Source organism: Camelus ferus, chromosome 30 (genome assembly GCF_009834535.1).
Source record: "Camelus ferus isolate YT-003-E chromosome 30, BCGSAC_Cfer_1.0, whole genome shotgun sequence".
Lineage (NCBI taxonomy): Eukaryota > Metazoa > Chordata > Mammalia > Artiodactyla > Camelidae > Camelus > Camelus ferus.
The window spans coordinates 23,944,138-23,967,882 of NC_045725.1; the positions used below are offsets into that span (position 1 = coordinate 23,944,138).

Genomic DNA, 23,745 nt, shown 5'->3' on the forward strand with positions numbered 1-23,745 from the left:
TTTTCATTTGCATTTCTCTGCTAATTACTGATATTGAGCATTTTTTCATGTGCCTATTTGATTATTGTCTTTAACATTGAGCATAAAGATTCCTTAATATGTTAAGGATAATAAGCCTTTGTTTTCTCATGAATGTTGCCTAATATTTACACATAAAAATATAATAATTTCTAATAATTATTTAGTTCAATCTATCAAAATTTTCCTTCACTACCTTTGATAATACTTGGGGAAGGTTTCTTCAACTCAGGATTGTAAAAATAATATTCACGTGCATCTTCTCTTAGTACTTTTTATTTTGTTTTTCTATGTGTTCTACTAAATTGCATAGTTTACTTTTTCCCACTTGACTCGAGTGGAGGGTGAATGGCAAAGAAACAGGTAGAGGCTGACCTTGAAAAGAATTAGAGAAAAAAGATTTTCTCATATCAACCCCCTTCCCCCCCAAAATTAAGGAAGAAAAATGCTAAACCACCAGAGATAACTTCATGGTCATATCCCTTTAAATAAACAACTGAAAAACATATAATTTTAGGCCACTGTAATTTTTCAAATCCCAATTTCCTCATAAGGTTTCCAAGCATCTCTACAAAGAACTCTTTACATTACAAGTGATGCCAACATCGAGAGCACTTCTGACATGTAAAGGCTCATTATATTTGCTGTCCAAGAACAGAAATATCACTCGTAAAAACTCAGTTACCTTGACTTTTGTTGCCTTTATAGTAATTACCCAAGCCACTTAATACATTGCTGTAAGAATACATATTAAAATCAGTATGGAAAAAATATTAATTAAATCAAGTTAAAAGCTTGAAGGCCTAGAAAGAATAATAATATCAAGCAGTTGAACACTTTTCTATTCTGAAAAATACACTAGTAATCAGTTAATATTTACTAAACACCTAATATGTGTCAAATACTGTACTAGGTATCAAGGATACAAGGATAAAAGACACCATCTGTGTTCAAAGAGCTAACAGTGTGGGGAAAAAAGGGACAAGTAAATAGTTACAATACTAAATAATGAAAAGGCAAGACAAGAAATTCACAAGGTACTTTGAAAAAAAGATAGACAAAAGGGGAAACACATAGGAAGTAAATATAAATAAGAACAGGATTTATTCTATAGTATTAGGTCATGATAATCTGATAATCCTTTAAAGAAGATTATTATCCTCAAATTTGAGGCTCAGAAAGGTTAAGGAGACACCCAGTGTGTCACACATCGAGCAGCAGAGCTGGAAATAACCTTACCAAAATGCCCTGATTCCAGATTATGCTCCCTTCTTTAAAAGAGAGATTTTTTTTTTTGAAAGCATGTCCTAGAAGACAAGTTTCTCTTTTCCTTTAACAGAATAAATTATAAACATCAATGAGATTTTCCTTTTGTTTTATTTTGTTTTGTTTTGTTTTGTTTTTCCAGGAGTTTTTCTTTTCCTTGAACAGATTAACCAGCAGTCTTTTTTGTGTGCATTCCTTATACATCAGAAGAATGAAAGATAAAATATCCAGGACTCCAATGTGAGTCGGGATTATGTAAAAGGAACAGTATGTGAGAACTGACAGGTCAAAACATCCTTAGCTGAGCTGAAGTTCAAGTCAGCTAGAGGAAGCCACGTGCAGCAGGCCCAGCTGCAGGTCAGGAGCCTGGATTCAGTGTGTGCGCCTGCGGAGTGGCAAGAATTGCTAAAGGGAGAGGAAGGAGTTCACATTCTTTATGCCCAAGGCTGCTTTGAAGTTTGGGACTAAAAAGAGAAGGAAAGTTCTCGCCTCTTTAAATAATCAGGCATAGAAGGATGAATTTTTTATCCCTAAGTCTAAAATCAAATTTATTACCTTGCCTCTAACTAGTGCTTCCTCTCACCTTCCTGCTGTAACCTAAGCACAGAAGTTTCCCTTCGTTGTTTCCCTGCACCCAGCTTCCTTTATATCTGACCAGTTTGCAAGTATTGGAGACTCTGCCTCCTCAAGAGTTGAGACATCTCACAAACTTTTCCGCCCGATCCCTGGTTGAAGGTCTCCTTACCAGCCTTCCCTGAATTCCCATCCGAGTCTCCCACCCCTCTCCAGTCCTCTCCAGCATCGCTGCTATACAGATTTGAACAGTTACATTTGCATGCTCAGAAGCCTTTAGACGATGTTTCAACTTCTAGATGGCTGACTGAGATTGAAAGAGGTTAAGTCACTTGTTAAAGATTGTGCAGATAAGAAATGTTAGGGCTAAAACTGAAACTCGGTTTTGTTTGGCTTCACAAACCATTCCTTGATTAAATATATCTGATGCTCAAGTATTTATCAAATTAATAAACTGTCTTAATTTTAGACAACAAGCTTAGTTTTGCCCCCAAACTCTTCTTCCCATGGTTTAATCTTTATGGTCCAGGGAAGACTACAGAATTGTCCTACCTGCCTCAAGTTGTGGAGGAAGTCAAAGTTATAACAGAAAGTACTCAGTAGTGATTATTTGTAATTTCTTATCAAAGAAGAACTTTAGCCAAAGACTTACATTTAAAACACATTCTTTTTTTAATGAACAAGCACAAATATAATGCAATTATAAGTGTTGCCTAAGACTAGATATTAGTGAACATGTGAGACAAGTCTGAAAAATCAAAACTGACCATTCTTATCTAACTGGAGTCAAAGACACTGCCCATAGACTGAACTGTAGTTTCATTAGCTTGATTAAAAGTGAAAACTGGAGGAAGGCTAAAGTAGGTCAAAAACTTCCTGGCTCCTTTAGGATTAAAACATTTACCAGATACTAAGTACGTGTGAAAGGATCAGTAAGAATCTACTTGCCATTCTTGGAGGATATGAAACGAAAGATGGGACACCCTCAACTGGAAAAATTGATTATAATGAGAATGAAAAGCAAAGAAGAATTGGGCATGAACTCTAGCAAAAGGATTTCTAAAGTGGAAATTCCTTTATTCGTGACTCAAGCTAGGGAATTTATAGCTTGAGGGTCAACGTATATACAGGATACACAAAGCAGGTTTTATGATGGGACTTACCAGGTTTTTCAGAGACAGCTCTTAATTACATAATTCAAGCTTTCTACCATTTTCTGTTATATTCCTCTCACCCACACATTGACACACACACACACACTCACACTCACACACCCCTACTTTTATATAAAGCTATGTATTGTTCCTAAACTCTTCAATAAGCCACCCTTTACCTCCCCCTCAGCCACAGCAACCCCACAGTTCCATTTCTGAATGTCTTAAAACAGCACTCGCTCTCCTCAACTAGTTTGGTTGTGGGAAGAAGAGCAAAAAGAACAAGTGGTGACAAAGCGAGGATTTCAGAGACCAGTCACAGCTTGACTGAACACTGTAACAGCTGAACCTCTGAATCCTGGCTCCGAATTTCCATAGTTTTTGAGGAACTTAGGGAAGCAGGAATTCATAAAAAAAATAAATAATCAAAATTAGAATAAGCAAGAACGATGACCACCTTTTCTAAGAAATCTCCAAGGAAGTTAGGTATTCTTCTGTTCAATTTAAAAAAAAAAAGTAATACCATAATTCTTCAACTCTAGACAGACCATCAATTAATTAACCGCTTCTTTGAGGGATGGGAGAGGAAATGTGATCACACGAAATGTACACACTGATTTTCATATATATCCCATTTCAGGAATGTTAACTTTGGGGTCAGAGGCAGTGTTATGAGGCAGGTAAGATGTGGAGTAGGGGAGTGGAAGTCAGAGCACAGCTCAAATCCAGAAAACCTAGTTAGTACCTGGACAACCTCTTCTGGTTCCATGGGGTTGGTCGCCTCCTTAGATGGGTAGCTTCAGGTAGGCTGGTGAGTTGATAGCCACAAAAGAAGACTGGAGCTTCTACTCACTTAATGACTGCCCAGGAGAAAATTGAGCTGGAACATCTGTAGCAAATCAAAGACTTCCGGTCAGAGAACTGCCTCACCTTCCAGAGAGAAAACCATACTGTACACCATTTCCAAAACACATCCCCAGTGGTGGACTTTGGTTGGCAGCACAGACATACACATACAGATTCAGGAATATTGAGAGTTTTTTTTTTTTACAGAAGCACTGAAAATATTTTCTTTATGGGATTCCCAGTGGGAATCTTCTTGTCTGTGAACTGTGGATATTCCAAAGATACCATCATCATGTGAATTTTTCAATCCAATTTATGTCATCACCTGTTCTCTATGGATTCTGTACTCCAAACTGAAGGATTTTGACTCCTAAGTAAAACAGGTTTGTTCATATTTCTCAAGAGAGATGCTTGACTGGGAGGTGGGATGCTGCTGTGACACTGAGTTGTATTCCGATTTAATGTTGATGCACCTTACAGTACACTGTCATATTTCACTGTGATATCTAGGGTCTTCGCAAAGTTTTTTTTTCTTTTTAAGTACATTTTTAGGCTCTTTTTGTAAGTAAAAGTGATAGCTTAAGAAGTTTAGCTGCCTAAAACCACAGCACCACTGCCTGTATTTTCTTCCGTAAAGGCATGAGGCCACATCACAAAGTTAAAACACCCCCTGGTTCTCAGGGGGAATCACTAGCAGAGGCGACTGACTTTCTGTTTCTGTAGAGATGTCATCTGAGCTTTACTGAGTAGTCCTTCTATTAGCCATCAAAAGCTCAGGAAAACTGGAATAATGAAGAAAGAAATCAGAGGGAGACCATAAAAGCCCAGTTCATTTCAAGGAGAAAGCAGTAACCATCCCTTCCCCCTGCATTTTAAATATCACAACAAATTTAAGTAATGAAATAAACAATTCACTGAGAGCACACTTTTATGTACAGCTTTAATTTCTTCCTACTGTGTTCATTAACAAGCTGTTTCTTCAGGCAGGATGGGGTGAAAAAAAACTTTTAAAAGACTCATTCAACACAGAAGTCAATTTCCACTAATGTAGTCTTCTTATGGCATATGTGGTCTTCCAAAGCGGGTCTATATATACATATATACATACATTAGTCTCTTCCTTTATCAGGACAACAGCAATTAGCCTACCTTCAAACACATCATTGCTATTCTTATCCTGTAGGAAAAAAGCTTGAATAGGAGAACTATTTTATTTATAATCATTGCAAACTGGTTAGTATGTCTGATAGAACTGATTTTTCCCTCACTTGTATAAACAGCTCTAATTGTGAAAAGAATAATGTAACTATTGGATAACCTAGATTTTACTTTCTGAAAAGTTAGGCAGGAAGTATTTTTCATCCATTCTGCCCTGCGAAAGCAGGAATAAAGTGCATTTCAATCAACTGTAGCCATCAAGTTATTTACCACAGAAAGAGTTTACAGGCACTGTGGGTTTGCAATTTTAGGTGTGTCGGGGGGAACGTGATGGGGCACATGGGCCACTAGAGCTGTGACAGGGTCCCCAAGGGCTCCACAGGTCCTAAACATCCTAAAGACACTTTGTTTGTGTCCCGTGAAAGGGAAAAATGTGAGGGCTTTGCGCTAATGTGCAGGAAGCCAAGGTGGGCAAGAGACATGAAAGCTGAGGCAACCGGATGGCCTACAAAATATTCATCACAAAGACTCCACAGAACACCTTCTTTTTCTTGAGCTCTTCAGATCACACTTACCGGTAAAGATGGGGAGGTTTAATTAGGCAAGAAGGTATGTCTAGTTTGTAAGAGATAGGAGAATATAAGAGACAGTCTTAAAATCCCTTGAAATTTCTTCAAATCTCATGCTGTCCTGAAAATTTAGCCAATGGAAGCAGGATAGAGGATATCTGCACCCACCTGCCACCGCCACACACACACACACACACACACACACACACACGAGGCAGCTGCTCACTTAGAATCTCAAAGCAAGATGTAAAAGTAGCCACAGAAAATAATCAAAACCATGGAAAATAATGCTTAGGCAAAATGTCTACATATGAAACACACACATTGAAGGAAATACATTAAATAGAGTATGTATTTTGAGCTCTACCTTTGATAAATGCAACCCCAAAAGAGAATTTCCTCTATTCTACTGAGTTCTCAATAGCAAGTCCTTCATTAAGTTTCCTCATCAAAACAAACAAACAAACAAACAAAAAAACAGTCTCTGGTTATTACAGAATTAGGCTGGGCCAGACTATATCACCCAAGAGTACTTATCACAGACGCAGAGAGCTGTAAAATAATACACATATACATTAGGCCCTTTCAGAATTTTGGCCCAAAAAGTGCCCACAAGATACGTTCAAGGCTCAGTTCCCCCACTTCATACATGACCCAGGTAATTTCTCCTTATGTTGCTGTTCAAATGTCAGTTGACACCTTAGTGATTTACAGAATACTTTCACCTACAGCATCCCAACAGGCCCTCATGGTCGTCCTGTGAGGGAGGTGGGAGAACCACCGTCCAGCACTTAACAGATGAGAAACGAAAGTTCATAGGAGTGAAGAAGTCAGACATAATGAAGATGGAACCAGGAGCCAAAGTGTCTGACCCTTAGTCTAGTGTTCTTTGGGGAAATTACAGACAGGTCTGTGTCTCACAACATATGAGCTATTCCCATGGTGGTTACCAATCCCAATCCCAGTATTCATTCTGGCAGGAGGTTTTGTTTTTTGTTTTTTTTTTTTTTTTTTTTTTTGGTAATGCCCTTTGGTTCATCTTCGAGGTCCCTAAAACAGCATTGCTATTTCTCACCAATCTTTTTCATTAATTCATCTCCTGGGTTAAATTTCCTCCTTCCAAAATGTCTCCCCTTAGAAGGGATCAGAGGAACATGAGCTGGGTTTCTGTCTACCAGCCTAAAGAGAAAGGGAACTGCTAATACCTGCTAACCCACCTTCTAAGCACACCATTGTTCTTTATTAACAAACACGCCGCCCTAAATAAGGCACACTCGGCTTGCTTTTTACTTGACAATCAATCTGCCTTTAGAGCTAGAACTGGTAAGAGGCACAGCCTCCCATTCTGTCACAGAAATTCTATAGTGTCCCCCAGCTCTTGCCTCTTCATCAGCTCTCATTGAAGTGATTTCTAATACAAAAATGAAATGGCATATTGTATGAGATGATTATAAGATATCTTTTAAACTCTTTTGTTCATTTCAATAGTGAGTATTTGAGAGGAAGCTAAAATGAGTTCTGATGAGGACAGGTGGAAGGTGGTAATCGAGTTAGCATCAATGCATTCATTCTAAACCATTTGTAGAAATGGAGCACTGCTTAGCTGCATAGGTCTGAAATCCCCAAATAAACACATCTGTTCTCAGAGGGTGATAGCAGTTCTTCACATTAACAGTGAAAATATGAAGCCCACAGAAGACATTTTAGTCATTTTGACAGAGTGGCTTGAGTGCTATGCCACCTCATTAAACCCAGCCAAAGTAAAGGAAGAAAAGGTTGATGAGGTCGTAGTCCAGGAGTGAGGTCACCAGCTAATCTGACCTGATAGCAGAAAAAGAAGTTTGACTGATAAAACATCAGGGTAGAAGTCAACATCCCTTTGCCTAAATGAGTCTTTCAGATTAAAAAAAAAAAAAATTGTTGGCTAGACTCCCTTAGCGTGCCCACAGCAGCACGTAACTAACAGCACTTTGAAATCTACTGTGACTGATATAATGATTAACTGACCTTTCAAATCCTAGAAAGGTCACATTAGCAGCCCCTAACAGTGCTTCAGAGCTGAAGCAGTAGAGTGTGAAACTTGAATCCACCATGAGCCCAGAGAATGATTAAAGTCAGAAGTGATCCATGGGTGCTTATAAATAAAGTCCAAGATTCCTAATATTATCAATAACATGGCGTAGGCAGAAGATAATTGTGGGTAGCAAAAAAGTAGTCAGATTTTCATTTTGATTTTCTAATAAGCCAAGAGAAGCAGTTGGGCTAATGAAAATATTAGTTATTAGCTGTAAATTTTGGAAATGAATGCTATTTTTAAGAGTTTAGGAGGCTGTCTGATCATAAATATTTCAAAGAGCACACTATTAATTCAAGCCAATCAATAATACAGCATAACCCTCCAGCTACCAATGAGAAGAAATTTATTCACTAGTTTATTACTTCTGAAATCCATATTTAAAGGTTTGGGATTGATTATGCCAAGATAAGCTGTCTTCTTTTTATCAAAATATTATTTATTACTCAAGCACTTCTAAAGCAGTAACATGTTATGACTCTTTAATCTGTTGAGTAGAAAACTGAATATTTACTGGTATTTTTCTTAAAAACTTGCCACAAGCCCAAAGGAAAGAATCTGACATCATCACATTGTGTTTTCCTTAACTTGACAGGAAGTCAACTTCAAGCGGATTGACTTCAATCAGGACCTCATTTGGGAAGCATCAGTGTTCAATAAACTATTATTTTCTTATTTGGAAAATACTCAAGTTCAGTGGCTTTATCATCCTGGACTTTACTTTCTGAAAACCTGGCAATCCCATGTGGACTTCTGGTAGAATGAGCAATGCAAAGAGCTGGCTTGGACTCGGCATGTCCTTGTACTTCTGGGGATTGATGGACCTTACGACCACCGTTCTCTCAGGAACACCAACACCGCCAGGCGAAATCGAAGTGCTCCTGTCAGACAAGCCACAGTCACACTTGCGGACAAAGAGGAGCTGGGTTTGGAACCAGTTTTTTGTTCTGGAAGAGTATACAGGAACCGACCCTTTGTATGTCGGCAAGGTAAGAACTGCCAAAGAGAATCATCAGGGTATCGAATATTGAGATCGAATACGAATATGAATTGGATATGACACCTCACATAGTCTGAGACCTGAGAACAATTTTAACTAGTAGCATGTTACTTGACAGTTAGTTGAAATTTAATTTTTGCTGTGTCAGATACCGGTCAGAGAGGAAAGATTTCTCTCCTTGTTCCTGCCTCTGTTCTGAGTGGGAAAAACTAGGAATTGGATTTTCTGGAGGAAAAATGATGGACCCTGCAAGAATCATTCAAGTCCCCGCAGAGGCAGCAGCAGCCTCTGGAAAAACAGGACAGGGAAGAAAGAAACTGAGGGACGCAAAGGGAGGAGTAGAGGGTTTTTTCGCTTTTTTTTTTTTTTTTTCCAAAGCATTTCCACAGGTATTGCCTGAGGCTTAAATTTAATGAAAAAAAAAGAATAAAACATTCATTTCAGAAGATCCTAACATGCGCTTTAGGATAGTCAGAGACGATCAATGAATATATTTATAAACTTTATACTCTAATTCCCTTGATTTATCTATCGTTTCATTTTTAATCCAGGCTTTCTCCTGTGTTTACTTTATTTCAATGTTAATCACACACCATTTTGTGAAAGCAACGAAGTGACAGAAAATGGGAAACAAGGAACTAATTAGAAAATAAATAATTCATTCAAATAACGTAAATACTTGTTTAGCACAGAGGCTAAGTGTGGGTTTCAGAGTCAAATACATGTGGGTTCAAAACCCAGCTCTGCCAACTGCTTCCAGAGTGACTTTCGGACAGGTCACTAAGCCCTGTTTGCCTGTTTTCTCAAATGTCTAATAAGGGTGATAAGAGAACCACAACTTCCCAAGAGTTGTCCACATAAGCTCTTTCCTCAACTCCCACCCACTTCCCAACCCAGTTATCTGGCCACTTGGTACTGTGTTGTCCCCACTCTGCCTTGAAGTTGTGTGTTCAGCGGTCCTAAGGACCTCTCCACCACCAAACCCGATGGTTTCATTTTATGCACAGTGGCTTTGGACACTGCCTAGTCCCCTCTTCTTGACTCACATTCTTCTCTCAGCTTCATGACCTTCACAATTCCGTTTTGCCTCCTTCCTTCTCAGCCTCTTTGCCAGTCCTCTCTCTCACCCTGACCCAACCATTTGGTGGTCTTGTAAGGACAGATTTGCCATCCCTACAGTCTTAAATCCCACCCCTAGATCAAAGAATCCAAAACCTCCATCTCTGGCTCAGATCATTTGTCTGAACTTCAGACTTACAAACCCTACCACTCCACATTTATGACTCAGAGGTCTCCCAAATGTGGCATATCCAGCAAAGAATTCTCCTTTTCTCTCCCAAACCGCATCTGCCCTAGGTCTTCCCAATGTTAGTCAGCATTGCTATCGCCCAGTTCCTAAAACCAGAGACCTGGTGATCATTCTTCCCTTTCTTTCACTCCCCCTACATTCTCACCACCCGCAAACTCTGCTAGTCCTATGCCAAAAGAAATCCCGAATCCTTCATTCCTCTCATCTCCACTTCCACTGTTCTCTCTCACCTGTGCAAATACCTAGACTCCCAATCAATCTCAACACGTCTACCCACCCTTCCTTCCAACCCATTTTCCACACACGATCTTTTTAAATGTGAGTCAGATCATATCATTCGGCTAACATCCTTTGATGTCTTCCCATTGTCCTTTGAATCATCCAGATTCTTCTCCACCACTTACAAGGCCATTCCTCTCTGACTCGATCCTCCTCCTGGACTCCCGCCACAGTCGCATGCTACTCTTTCTTGCCCTTGCTCTCATGTTCCAGGGACACAGCCTTCTGTCAGCTCCTACAACTTGCCAAGCTTTGCCTTATTGCTCCCCCATCATGAGATGCTCTTCCCCGGCTTCTCTCATGGTTGGCTCCTCTTCATCCTTTCGGACTCACTTTGAATCTAAGTCTTCCTTGACCATACGCCCCTCTGTTATTCTCTCACACTACCATTACTTTTTTTTCACAGCTCTAATCACGACCTAGAGTATCTAATTTATTTGTTTATTTATATACAAATATATTTGTTTGTGTATTGTCTGAAGCCCTAGACTAGACCGTGAGTTCAATGAGGACAAGGACATTGCTCTCATTTTATTCACAAGGCCCAACACAGCACCTGTCACATAGACAGTGCTCAAAAAGATATTTACTAGTGAATACCTCATGGTGGAGTAAGGATTAAGTAAGCTAACACATGTAAAGTGCTTTAGCACAGCACGTGGTCCAGAGTAAGATCTTAATCATCGTTACCCTGTAGTAGTAGTGGCAGCGATAGTACAGGGAGTTCACTATGGGAATTCAGCAGCTCAGTAATGCATACCTAATGCACCTGCAAATCTCTCGGCCTCAAAACCTGTGAATCTTCTGTGACTTCTACTTTTCCTTCTCTTCTTCCTTCATGCACAACCAGTCTCTACATCCTGTCAATATCTCTTTGCCAGTTTCTCTCAGATACACCTCATGCTCTCCAGGCTGTAACTACTGTGGTCCTTCTGTTCCTCATGATTAGATTAGCCAAGCAGGCACCGTAGGGAGAATCTTCCCAGCTCTCCCCCTGGGACTCAGGACATTTATCTCCTTGAAGTACCCTTTCCATCATGTCACTCCTTTGATTAAGAAAGCACTGCAGTTCTCCATTGCTTATCAGAGCTCTTAGCATATAGTTCAAGGACTTTCAGAAAATGAGTCCTCCTCCTTTATCCAACCCTCCCCTAGGATTTCTCAAATCTTGCCCTCATCTCAGTCAAGCTGGGTCTCCTTATGGCCCTGATACAACACACCACATTTGTCCCTACCCCAGATCAGTGCCCTTGCTACCACCATGCCCAGGACACGCTGTCACCTCCTCTCTGTTCAATCACATTCAAATTTCTCAGGGATCTAGCTTAAAGGCATTTCCATCATGAAAACATCTTCCATCTATTCAGAATTCCAAAGATTTCTAGCAACTTGATATCTGTAAAACATTTCTTCCAACCAGAAACATAGCTACTGCTAAAATAAATTTAACAAAATACCTTTCGTATTCAATAATTGCTTTGTGTATGTAAAATTTAGAGCCCTCTTCCTTTCTCTGAAGGGTAGAAACTGAGATCTCATCCCTGGCCTTCCCTACATTTCCCTAACACCTAGTACCCAGCACAGAATTGGACATACAAAAATGCAGAAAGACAAGAGTACCCAATATTTTTTCTGGGCTACCACAGTACTATGTCTCAGTCACATTCACATAGAGCAGATCATTTAATCATCTGAACAGTGCTATGGGGTAAGTACACTCCTAGATAATTAGTGTAGGGAATAAGACTCAGGGAGGTTATGTTCATTGCTCAAAGTTACACAGAAGTTAACAGGAAATCTCACACCAAAGCCACGGGCTTTCCTTTATGTTGCCCTGCATATGGCCATGACTTCAGATCTAGCCCTGAGAGATACACAGAATAGTCAATGGTGTTAGGGTGGGTGTCATCCTGTCCAAGCAACACTCCAGCAAGCAGTGTAAGCTTTTACCCTGGATTGGGTATGTCACCTCCACATGAAGAAGATAATTAGATATTCACTTATGCAGTCACTCTTCCTCTTTACTTTCTTTTGAAAGAGAATCCATCCACCTTACATTTACATTTCCTCTCCCTGAGGGGCATTCAGCTTGTCACCTCGAGCTCTGCAAGATGTCTGTTTAGAGAGCTGGCCTGAGTATTTGCTTATTTCAGAAAGGAGTACGGCAACAATTATCAGCTGTAATTGGTATGGCCTTATAAAATCCACACTGGGCTTCCAGGGACGAGGCAGTGTCAAGGTAAAGCTAGATTATATTGACATATGCAAAGAGGGCGATGCAGAGAGCTTGTGCCTGTGCACGAATCTGTGGTCCCAAGTCACGCTGAGGTTAACAACTACACGGAAGCTGTCTAACCACAAATTTTAAGCACTAACTGCATTCCTGGAATTACACGAGGCCCTATGAAAGATGGCCAAAGGAATGAAAGTCACCCTTGAGCTTAACATTTTTCATAATCTTCATGTACTTCCCATCATTCACTACTCCTTTGCTGAAAACCTCATAGACCAAAGAGTTGTTAGGACAAGGAGGATATCCACCCATCTTATTCTGTCTACAATAACAAAACTGTTTTCCCAAGATGTACACAACTGTGTGTGCCAACTCCAGTCCAGAAGCTCCTTACCTTCCTCTGAAGACCTGGTGCTCAGTCAATGTTAGCTGAATTAAATATGGATAAACATAAAACATACTTTTATTGCAGGGCCAATTTGCTGAGTGATGTGGAGAAAAGCTGTTAATATCTTTCCTTTGCAATTTTTGCAACCACATGTGTATTCTATGGCCGGTAAGCCCTAATATTACATGCACGTTACGGTGCTGGTTACTAAGCTAGTGTCTCTCAGGTCTATAATCCACTTTGCGATGCTGGGGCTGGGACACTGCAAACCACAATTTCTCCTTTTCCAACCAGCTCCTGTTGGGTTCTGACAGGAGAATGTACTAGAATGAGAACCAGAGGGAGGAGGCAGTTGATGCCAGTTTCTGGATTCTTTGCACACTTGCAGCACCAACCTCATCACACCTGCTGAGAAATGTCAGCACTGATGGATGGCACCCCCTTCTCAGAAGTCCGAGTCTCAGTTCTATGGGAGGGGGTGCTGGGGGCACCTCTTCTAAACTCCTGAAGCCCCAGCCCCAGGGGGAAGGACTCCCTTCTCAGAGGTCTCCCTCCAGCCCAGTCTCCTCCAAACATCTAGATCCTCAGAGCCCTAACTTCTGCTCTCTGCTCTCCCAGGCCCCAAGCCAGAGGGGCACTAGCTGTTTCCTGGAGTTACTATCTTTCCAATGATACATCAATGTTCCCTTTTTCCCTTTCAATCCTTCACTGTAAAGTCTCTCTGCTAAAACAGCTGATGTAGATTTTGTTCCCTGACTGGACCCTGAACTGATACAATTACAGTTGACACTTGAACTACATAGGGGTTAGGGGCACTGACCCTTGGTATCATGGAAAATCCATGTATAACTTCAAAGACAGCCCTCCGTCCATACCCACGATTCCTCCATGCTCACAGTTACTCTGTACCTGTGGTTCTGCATCCAGAGAGTCACCCGTAGTACTGTTTGTAGTATTCGCTATTGAAAAAATCCACATGTAAGTGCACGTTCTCAGTTTAAATCCACGTAGTTCAAGGGTCAACGATGTATTTCTCAGAAATCAGTTCCGTGTAAGCAGATCCTGGCCCTTTTCATAGCTGGTGCTCTTTCTGTTCATACAAAGCCCCTCCTGCTTCTCTGTGGATGTCCTCTCACTCCCCCTGCCCCTTTCTTGCTCACAGGCACACATACACAGAGTCTACCTGAAAGATGCTTGCTAACTCTTTTAAGACAACAGTAACATGATTTCACTAAAAAGCTTTAACCCTAATACTACACCCTACACCATTCATTCAATAAAATTTTACTGAGCATTTGCTACACATGAGGACCCACACTAAGATCAAAGTCACATGGCTTCTGACTTCAAGGAACTCACAAGCTAGAGAGTTCCTCAAATTCTTCTCCCAGTACAGACAAAAACAAAATACAGCCCAGACTCCATTGACATCAGCTACCCAGGTTGTTCCTGAGGAAATGGAAACACTGCCACAGCAGCAATGCTCTCTAGCCTTCTGCTACTTATTAAGTACTTGCCATGGGCAGAGCACTTAAACTTGGCCCATGATGATCACAAGGATGCTTACCTTTTTTTAGGATTCATAGGACAAAAGTTTTTAGATGACAAATATATATGTAAACACACGTAAGTATATACTTTTTTTTAATATAAAAAATCTTTAGATCCTTGTCCTCCTCCTCTCAATTCCATTCTCCTGCCCGGGAAAACAGTTCCAGATGGAATGGATTTTAATTTCTTTGTGGCCAGGTCCAAATAAAACGGCTTTCTATTCCACATAATAAGAGCTGGGCACCTCTGCTTTTTTGGCTGCTTAAATAGAAGACTTGGATTGTGAAAAAAATAATACTGTGTATGGAATAAGGAAATGTGAGAACTTTATATTCCAAATAGAACTCTTTAAGTAGAAAAAAAAAATCCACAGCATTTTTTTTTTTGGTCAATTTTGTTCTCATTTTCCTTCTCTAGATAAGACACAGCTGAATTCCTCCAGGCAGCAGAATCGCTGCCTGTGTGATTTGGCTGTGAGTCAACTGGAGATCAGCTCAAAGCAGGCCACAACCTCCAAACCCATCCTTGTCTGAGGATGTTCTGAATACACTTTGAGGTGTCTTCTTAGTGTCCGTGCCACTTAATCCTCAGGCTAACACTGTCCCAGCAATGCTTCAGGCAACCTTCTCCAGCTTTTACCAGTGGGCTACGTTTAATAAAAAGGCCAACAGGTTGTTTCTGCCATCTCTGCTGCACTCCTGGGGATCTGAAGGGAGTGGAGAAGAGCTGGGCATATTAATGCCCTGTTCTCTGTGCACATACATCATCAACATAATGGGCCCCATTTAAAGCGTTCCTATTATGGGAAAGACACTGTGCTAGGTGTTTTACATATATTAATTTCTAATGATCCCAACAACCCTTCCAAGTAAGAATTAATATTGTTCTCTACATTTATAATATGAGGAACTTGAGAGTTATAAACATTAAATAATTTGTCAAGGGCACTCAATTTATAACTGACATGGATCATGTTCAGACCAGATACATTTGCCTCTGTGGTGTAAACCTAACACTGGTTGTCTGTTTTATAAACTAAATCTCACGTACTCCATCACTGAACTATGCAAAGTGCTAACCCCAGCAACAGTTAGAGGTGGTTAAGTGTGACTAATTTTTGTTGCCCCCATAGAGCAAGACTGTTATAAGATAGCACAGAATTCCAAGGTTCACCTATATACACTGTCTATAATTAGAGATGGAGGAGTTTATTTCTAGGCTTAATATGAAAACAGTACCCTGGGACTCATTTTGACAGTCATTACAAAGCGATCTGAGATGAAACATAGTTGAAAGAGCAGATAAAAGCATGTTCCTAACATAACAACCATCCACATATAGATTTGAGTGATTCAACTAAGAGGCCAGGAACTGGGCCTACCAAAAGGAGAGATACACTGATGCAAAGAACAATAACCAGCAGTAAAATTCCATTTTGATACGTGAAACATAAGCAAACGTAGTCCTACTGAATGAAACTATGGACTTGAGAGAATTTCAAGAGCCCCCAGAAGTCACTGAGCATTTCCAGTACAGTGGCTGCAGCCTATTTATTAACAATTTCATCAGCTGCTTAGCCAACTTGAATTGTCATAAAGTTTTCGCAATTCCAAAACTTAATTTATATCAACACTTTTTAAATTTTAAAATATTTAGGCCTGTCCTTTTTTATTTACTTAAATGGAAATGCTGGATTTCTCCTTGTTAGACTTGCTCCTATTGTCACCTTGGGACTCACACCTTCCACGTATACGTCTCAGGGAGAGTTACTTAAAAAACAGTACTAAGTTCAGGAGTGATGTGGAGAAACTTCATTTATTCATCAACCTGTATTTGTTGTTTGATGCAACCATGTTCAATGCATATTAGTTCTTTTTAGGCAGACAATTTAAGTATTTGAGTGAAAAAAAAATCTTCCTGTTTCAAAAGAGATCATAAATGTGGACCATACTAAAAACTAATTTATTTATGACACCCGTTTGTGTCCATAAATGAGGTGTTGGTGCTTTTTTTCCCCAGCTTCATTCAGACATGGACAGGGGGGATGGATCCATCAAATACATCCTCTCAGGAGAAGGCGCAGGCATCGTATTTACCATCGACGACACCACAGGAGACATCCACGCCATCCAGAGGCTTGACCGAGAGGAAAGGGCCCAGTACACTTTAAGGGCTCAAGCCCTGGACAGGCGGACAGGCCGACCGATGGAGCCAGAGTCAGAGTTCATCATTAAAATCCAAGATATTAATGACAACGAGCCCAAGTTCCCAGATGGACCTTATGTCGCCACTGTGCCAGAGATGTCGCCAGTGGGTAAGGCGGAGATTCACTGATTCTCACAGACAGCAGTTCCTCTATACAAGTTCTTCTTGTCTAAACGTGGAAAAGGAGAGAGTATGCAGAACAGTTCACAAGTTACAAAACTGTACCAAAAATGGCAACCAAGTCCTTAGGCAGGAAGCTACTTAGACACTGAAATCAGCCACAGTACAAAATAATAGTAATAATAACCTAGGATTGTTATTCAGTTCTGGTTCTTAAAAAGCAAAAGAAAATACAGATGATAGGTATGTAGGTAGGTAGGTAGATAGATAGACAGACAGACAGACAGACAGACAATGTTTGATTCATAAGGGAGAAGCATTTCGGTATTATCAAAAGAGGAATGAAGGGCCCAAAGGCTGTGTTGTCCCTACCGGTTAGTAAGAATTTAAAACACAAATAACTCCCAGCCCGACTAAAGAGGTATTTTTGTACTCAGCAGTTACAGAAACTTGACCTAGAAAGAGGCCCCAAGGAAGCAGACATAACATCTGCAAATGTTTTAAAGTTGCCCATTTGGGATTGCATCCAGTCTTTAGTCATTCAACTTAAACAGGCTTCCACCATCTCTCTTCTTCAGGGACTTCTGTTATCCAGGTGACAGCCACAGATGCTGATGACCCAACCTATGGGAACAGTGCCCGGGTGGTGTACAGCATCCTCCAGGGCCAGCCATATTTTTCTGTGGACTCCAAAACAGGTATGTGATGTTCACAGTCAGGTCAGAGCTGTTTGTTTTATTCTCTAATAATCTGTAACTGCTATTTATGACAGACCCAACTCTCCTTTTTAAGAACTCTTCAGGGAGTGTATTAACTAGAGAAGATTGTTCTAAGCTTTGGGATTAAGAGAACAAACCAGCACTGCCCTGTGGGTAAGAGCAGCATGATGCATAGACAGCGTATAGGGTCTGACTGGAGAGGCCAAAAGAACTGCCTTGACAAAAGTACCTCCTCACTAGCCTTCAAAAAATTCTATGGTTGTATTTATTCCCAGGGAGAAAAGTCTTTTGCAATTCCAAGATCTAAGAGGATTGGCATTTAACCTGGGCTTAGTACAGAACTAGAATCATTGATTTTGAAACTAGAAAGAGCCTTAGGGGAATCATCCAGTCCATCACCATTCACTTAACTGATAAGGAAATTGGGAGCTGAGACCTAACAAAGTGCTTCTGGTTGTAGGTCAGTCCTCTGACGTGCGTTCAGATGTGCTTAGCACTGAACCACCCTGCACTGAGCAGAGAGGAAGGCCAGAATGAATGGACACTGGGACAGACAGGTTTCAATGAGAGGAGAAGAGAGCACAGAGCATGGGATGTGGCCCCCAGAAAAGGAGGTGCTAAGTGGGATGTTCTCACAGGGAGGACAGCTTAGAGTTGGGTGGGTAAGGAACAATGTGCTAGAAAAGGACAAATCAACAGACAAGCAGCAGACCAATTTGGTTTTGGGGGTTTTGTCTTGTTTGGTCTTGTTTTCAGTTTTACCCGAGAGCTTTGACTACAGAATTTCTGTTTTATCTATGAAGGAGTCCCTTTAATACTTCTGACTTGGGCAGAGCAATTATATCATTATCTTGTACTTGTGCCAGAATTTCTCCCCTTTAAAACGCTTTCATAAATATTACCACATATGAGCCTCCCAATAATCTTGTGAACTTGTGCAATATATGGAAGTGTTGTTATCCCCATTTTACATAAATTGAGGACCTAAGAGTAATTAACTAAAAACTTGAGTAAAGAAACTTACAAACACAGAGGTAAAGTCAATGCCGAACACTCAAAGTCACTCCTTTATATGAAGTAGAAAAAAACACATTTCTATTAGCAACCTGATATAATTTTTTTCAGAAGTCCTCAGGGAAACCAGGCATTCAGAAAATTGTATCATAAAAGTAGGAAGTGAGGGCGTGTAAATTAGTAGGAGGCAAGAAAAAAGATTGCAGTTAGGGACTTCTATAAAACAGTAACTTCAACAATTCTACAAACGGAGGGAGGGAAAGTGAGGGGGTGCCCACAGGGAGGAAAAATATAGACAGGAAGAGGGTAATGTGTCCTTTACATCCTAAGAGGAACGCTACATTATTTTGACAGCTCCCACGGGGCATCTATAGTGTTAAGGTCAAAAACACATGAAAAGATAGTTATTGCCATGCCCATAGGGTATTTAAAAAAAGAAAATGCTGCATATTTCACTTTAGAATGTTGTTACTATAACGCAAAATATACCTTACAGGACTAAAATGGAGACAGGTTTGTGGGTCCCAATTCCTCCCTTGGCATACAAAAAGTCTTTTTAGCCAAGGGTCATGTTGTAAACTTGCAATAAACAAGCCTTTAATCTTTGCCTAGAGAGTACAGAAGTCAACTTTTCTAAGCGGGAAGGTTAAAAGGGAGATAAAACAGTCCCGCACATCTTTGGCAGGATCAAAACAACACATTTCCCAGGATTTTGATTTAGACCCTTCTTCTTAAATGAAACCGTATCATCACACTGAAACGCTGCTACGTAACTGTCTGGGGAAGTTCATCTCGTGCGTGTGTTAAAAATAAACAACTCACAGAGCTTCTTTCACGTCTTAGCTCGTGGAATGCGGTGAAGCACAGAGGTAAGCAGAACCTAATAAAACAGAATGGACACATAACAAAAGGAAAATCAAATCAGAATTCCAACCCTGCTTACAGGTACCGGGGAGGCAGGAGAAGGCAGACTAGGAGTGAGTTGCCTAAAGAAGAGCCATTCCCACTGCAAGGGCTCCAAGGGCTGAAGAAAGAAAGAGCTGAAGGAGAGTTATCTCCCATCACAGATTTGCAGACTTATGAGGCTTTGTTTTCTGGCCCCAACGCCCCAGTTTTCTTTGGTGAGACAGAGCAGCCTGAAATCGCCATTCCCCCGTCTGTCCGAGAACCACTGCTGCCACCTCCTGTTCCTGCTCAGGAATGTTGCCGGAGGAAATCGGCCCACCGGGCTCTTCCTGCTGAAATAGTACTTATTCACCCTTTATTTAAGCACAGCACTTTTTAGAAACTGGTATTCTGACCTCAAATTTAATAAAACAGGGGACTTGCATCTCCCATCAAGGCATTAACAGGGCACCAGGGAAAAGCTTACAACCCAGACTTAAAAACTGGACTTGTGGTTTTGTTTTCAAAAACAAAGTCATTTCTATCCTGCAGGTGTAATTAGGACAGCACTCATGAATATGGACCGAGAAGCCAAAGAATACTATGAAGTGATTATCCAAGCCAAGGACATGGGAGGGCAGCTCGGAGGATTAGCTGGGACCACAACGGTCAACGTCACGCTCTTGGATGTCAATGATAACCCGCCCCGCTTTCCCCAGAGTGAGTACCTAAGCAGTGAGAGTACAGACCTCAGGCCAGAGGGACGCACCTGTGACAGAGGTGAACGACAAAGGCCAGTCTGAGTTCCTCTTTGAGTTCAACTATGCATGGATTCCTTCCCAACATTTATCATGCAATTCTCACATAACCATTTCCCTTGTAGGCCCCAACTTCCCATAGCACTCCACCAGTTGTTCCTCACTTTTTTCACTATCACCTCCCTATGGAGCCTTTTTAGACCTTTTTTTCTTGATTGTCATGCCCTACTCTGCCACCTCATAAAATTAAATATTAAGGAATAAGGTTTTGTTGGGTAGGGATGAAATTTAGAGAGCCAGAAATCATTGTAACGTCTAAGATTTTTTTTCATCTCTTCCCTAACATGAATCCTTTTTGCCCCCAAGGATGCACTACTGCCCTTGTTGAGAATGTATGCGGAGAAACTAAGCCAAAACTACAGGTGAACACAGTGACCCATCTGACCACCTTAACCAATCAATTCACAAGCAGGTACTGAGTGCCTGCTTTGCAAGGGCCCTGGGCATGAAGGGCACAAGATGCTTGAAACCCAGTCCCTGCCTCTGTGAAGCTTAAAATCCAAATGGGGAGAACATACTTGATACTCATCAAAAGTTAACCAAGAAGCAGTATTTGTGTGCCGCTTGATTAGTGCAGAATGAAGCCTTCACAATAAACTAAGATGAATGAAGGCTTCATAAAAGAATGAGGGTTCAACAGGGGATTGAAGAATAAAAAGGATTCAAATAGGAAGAATGAAAACATTTCAGAAAGAGGAAGCGATTCATTCATTCAAAAAATACTTGTTTCAGGCAACATTCTAGGCATGGAATATAAAGACCTAGACATAAAGTTGCAAATGTAATTCTGTCTTCAAAGATCCCTAAAATGGAGACCTGCTCTTTAGTGTTTCAGATGCATTGTATTTCTAATGGAAGTCACTGCAAAGTTTTTGAGTAAGTGAGAGACATAAAAGAAGGCTAATTTGATAACCATGTACAGAACTGGTTGGCAGGGGTGGAGACTAGAAGCAGGAGAGTCCATCAGGAGGCATTTAGAGTGGTCCAGATTTGAACTGATAAGGATGTAAGGAAATGGCAGAAGGAGTGGAGTTGGACAATTAACAAAAGAGGGATTTCAGCCTCTTGATTTCTTGGCTAAAGGAACCAAAGCAGAGGGTGGAGTCAAAGATGACAATGATGTTTTAAGTCTGGGTAACAGGGAGAAGAATTGTACTGAGAGAAACAGAGGATGCATAATGGAACTAGTGGCAGGGAAGGAAGATGACAAATTCAGATTTGAAAATAAAGTGACAGCGGGACAATCAGATTGAATGTCCTTAAGGAAGGTAGAATATACAACTATGACTGTGGAATAGAGCCCAGGAATGGAGATGTGAATTTGAGAAGCAGATGCCTAAAAGGGAGCAGCTGGAGAAGTGACAGCAGCAGACACAGTTCCAAGTGAGACTTAACCAGGGGAATCAGGTTCAACAAAACAACTAAACTAAAAACAGAGCCAAACTAGATCATCAGTTGAACAGATACATTTTGCATCAGCCAGATCATGTAAACCATTTATTTTATCCATGTAAGTACAGGAAGAGAATTCAAATGTTTTCATCCAACTGGTATACACAAAGTCCTCATGAAATTTCATGAAACTACAAGACAGGATACTAGATAAGCACTTCACAAGTGGTGCAAATGAGTAGGTTACTAAGTTGATTGGGTCACTGTTATGGAGCAGTAATGTGTCATGGAACAGTTTATGACATGCCATGTGGATTGGTGTCTTAATTGCTTTGCTGACCCTGTGAATTCTATCATCATTATTTCATGAATGGCTCACATGGTGCACACTGTAGACCACAGACTCTTGAACAGGCTTAAACTATCCTACTTGGCTTTCGTAATTTGACACTAGACAGTATCTCTGATGAAGGTAAAAAGGGAAGAAGAATGAAGTTATTACATAGCTCCTAAGTATGTAGATATGGATGTAACTGCAGGAAAGTTGTATCTCCCCACACATGGTCGCTTCACAGGAGCATAACACAATACAATGATAACTGGGATTTTAGATCTGCCCTACAAGCCAACATCTTAACCCCATTCTAAAGCACACATTTTGAGTTTTCACCTTTTTTTTTTTTTAAATAATGGAGAATCTAGAATAGAGTGGAAGCATGGATTATGCTGCACAGGAAAAATGGAAATGTATAAAAGTCATCTCTGTGTCTCCAAGCATTCTTCACACATTATCTGTTTCCTTTAAAAGTCATTATTTTTGGACTTTTAAATTTTCTTATCTCACCATTAAATCTTTCCTTTTCTATTTGCTAAAACTAAGTTTAAATGATCTCATTATTCCATAACGAACCTTGCATGAACTCTTCTGCATTATTAATCTTCTGATTCTTCATTCTAGAAATCTCACTTTCCGTCCTTTTCGCAACTGCTATCATAAGTGATTATCAGATGCTGACAAAATGACACACCTACTATCTTACATTGAACAAGCTCAATCACCTTTAAGTGAACCAAATATAATGGAATATCAAGACCTCAGGCTAATATATGTAGAAACTGTATATATATGTCTGTTTAAACACATAGGCTTCCTGGAGAAAATTATAGGCAAATACAGGTTTGCTCTTCCCAAACATGTTGTGTAATAGCAAAGTCTAACCCATCAACAATTTTGGAAGTAAAAAGATCAAGGAATCCAAATGCCTGCCTGTTTAGTGCAAACTAACAATTTCCTGGCCTATACTAGCAAAGAACAGTCATCGTTTCTTCTCCCGTACAATGGAGGGTGCTGCGAGCCACCTGGGTGCTGTCAGCCTCCCCTAATCTTTGTGAAACTCGAGCCCTCACATCCCAAGCTTCCCAGGTCCACATCCCCACAGCTTGCAATACATAACAGAATAAGAGAGACCATGTACATACTGAAAAATTGTGTGATTTTATTATTTAGTCATTCACATTATGATTGACAAAATAATGAAAAATGGCAAACAGTTTAGCCGCAGAGAAGGTAAATTAATGAAAACACAACTCCATGGGGATGAAAATGAACTGAATTAGTGAATTCAGGATGTCAAATTGAAAAGGAGAACATTACTGGCTTTGAGCTTCTCACTTTTGCGAGAGATTTGAGTGTATTCTATTCTGAAAAAGAGGAGAACAAAAAACATCAGGGGTCTGTCCATAAAGAAGCTGCCAGTAGGTAGTCCCAGGTGCAAGGACGCATTGATGGATAACACAGGAAACTGATGGAGCTCGCTCTCCATGGCTGGTCCTCCTTTGTAGATATCACTGGTTAACCATTAAATCTGGGCAGGTGGTTGTAGAGAGGGGCACTGATCACACTGGCCAGCCCACGAAGGAAAACGCGGGCATTTGAAATGTGAACAGAATAAATATACACTTTGGGACCACAATGTTTTTTCTATCTTTCTCAGAAGATATTAATTTTTGGAGAAATATTTCATTAGGAAGGACTGCAAGACTGGAAAGCAAGGTACTTCCTACCACTCTGAAGGTAGATTCACTGAGATGAGAAATAATTGGGGTTTTACCCTGTCCCACTCCTAGGATCATGATCAGGGTATTCTGGCCTCTCCTTACTGAACAGCCGGTAC

The 23,745-nt window shown here is 40.5% G+C and overlaps 1 protein-coding gene and 1 long non-coding RNA gene across 3 annotated transcripts in view; one reads left to right on the forward strand and one right to left on the reverse strand.

The window, feature by feature from the left end:
• The window catches only part of CDH20 (cadherin 20), a 179,161-nt gene that overhangs the window by 125,117 nt on the left and 30,299 nt on the right, over positions 1 to 23,745 (forward strand). Inside the window, exons 2-5 of the mRNA XM_032470507.1 lie at positions 8,254 to 8,647; positions 16,438 to 16,732; positions 17,322 to 17,441; positions 19,914 to 20,081. Coding sequence (XP_032326398.1) covers positions 8,402 to 8,647; positions 16,438 to 16,732; positions 17,322 to 17,441; positions 19,914 to 20,081 — 829 coding nt within the window. The 5' untranslated portion in view covers positions 8,254 to 8,401. The remainder of the gene's footprint in view (positions 1 to 8,253; positions 8,648 to 16,437; positions 16,733 to 17,321; positions 17,442 to 19,913; positions 20,082 to 23,745) is intronic.
• Positions 17,468 to 23,745, reverse strand: part of LOC106729356 — a 173,884-nt gene continuing 167,606 nt past the window's right edge. For both annotated transcript variants that reach the window (XR_004316198.1, XR_004316199.1), the window contains one exon: positions 17,468 to 19,356. This is a non-coding gene — a long non-coding RNA (uncharacterized LOC106729356). The remainder of the gene's footprint in view (positions 19,357 to 23,745) is intronic.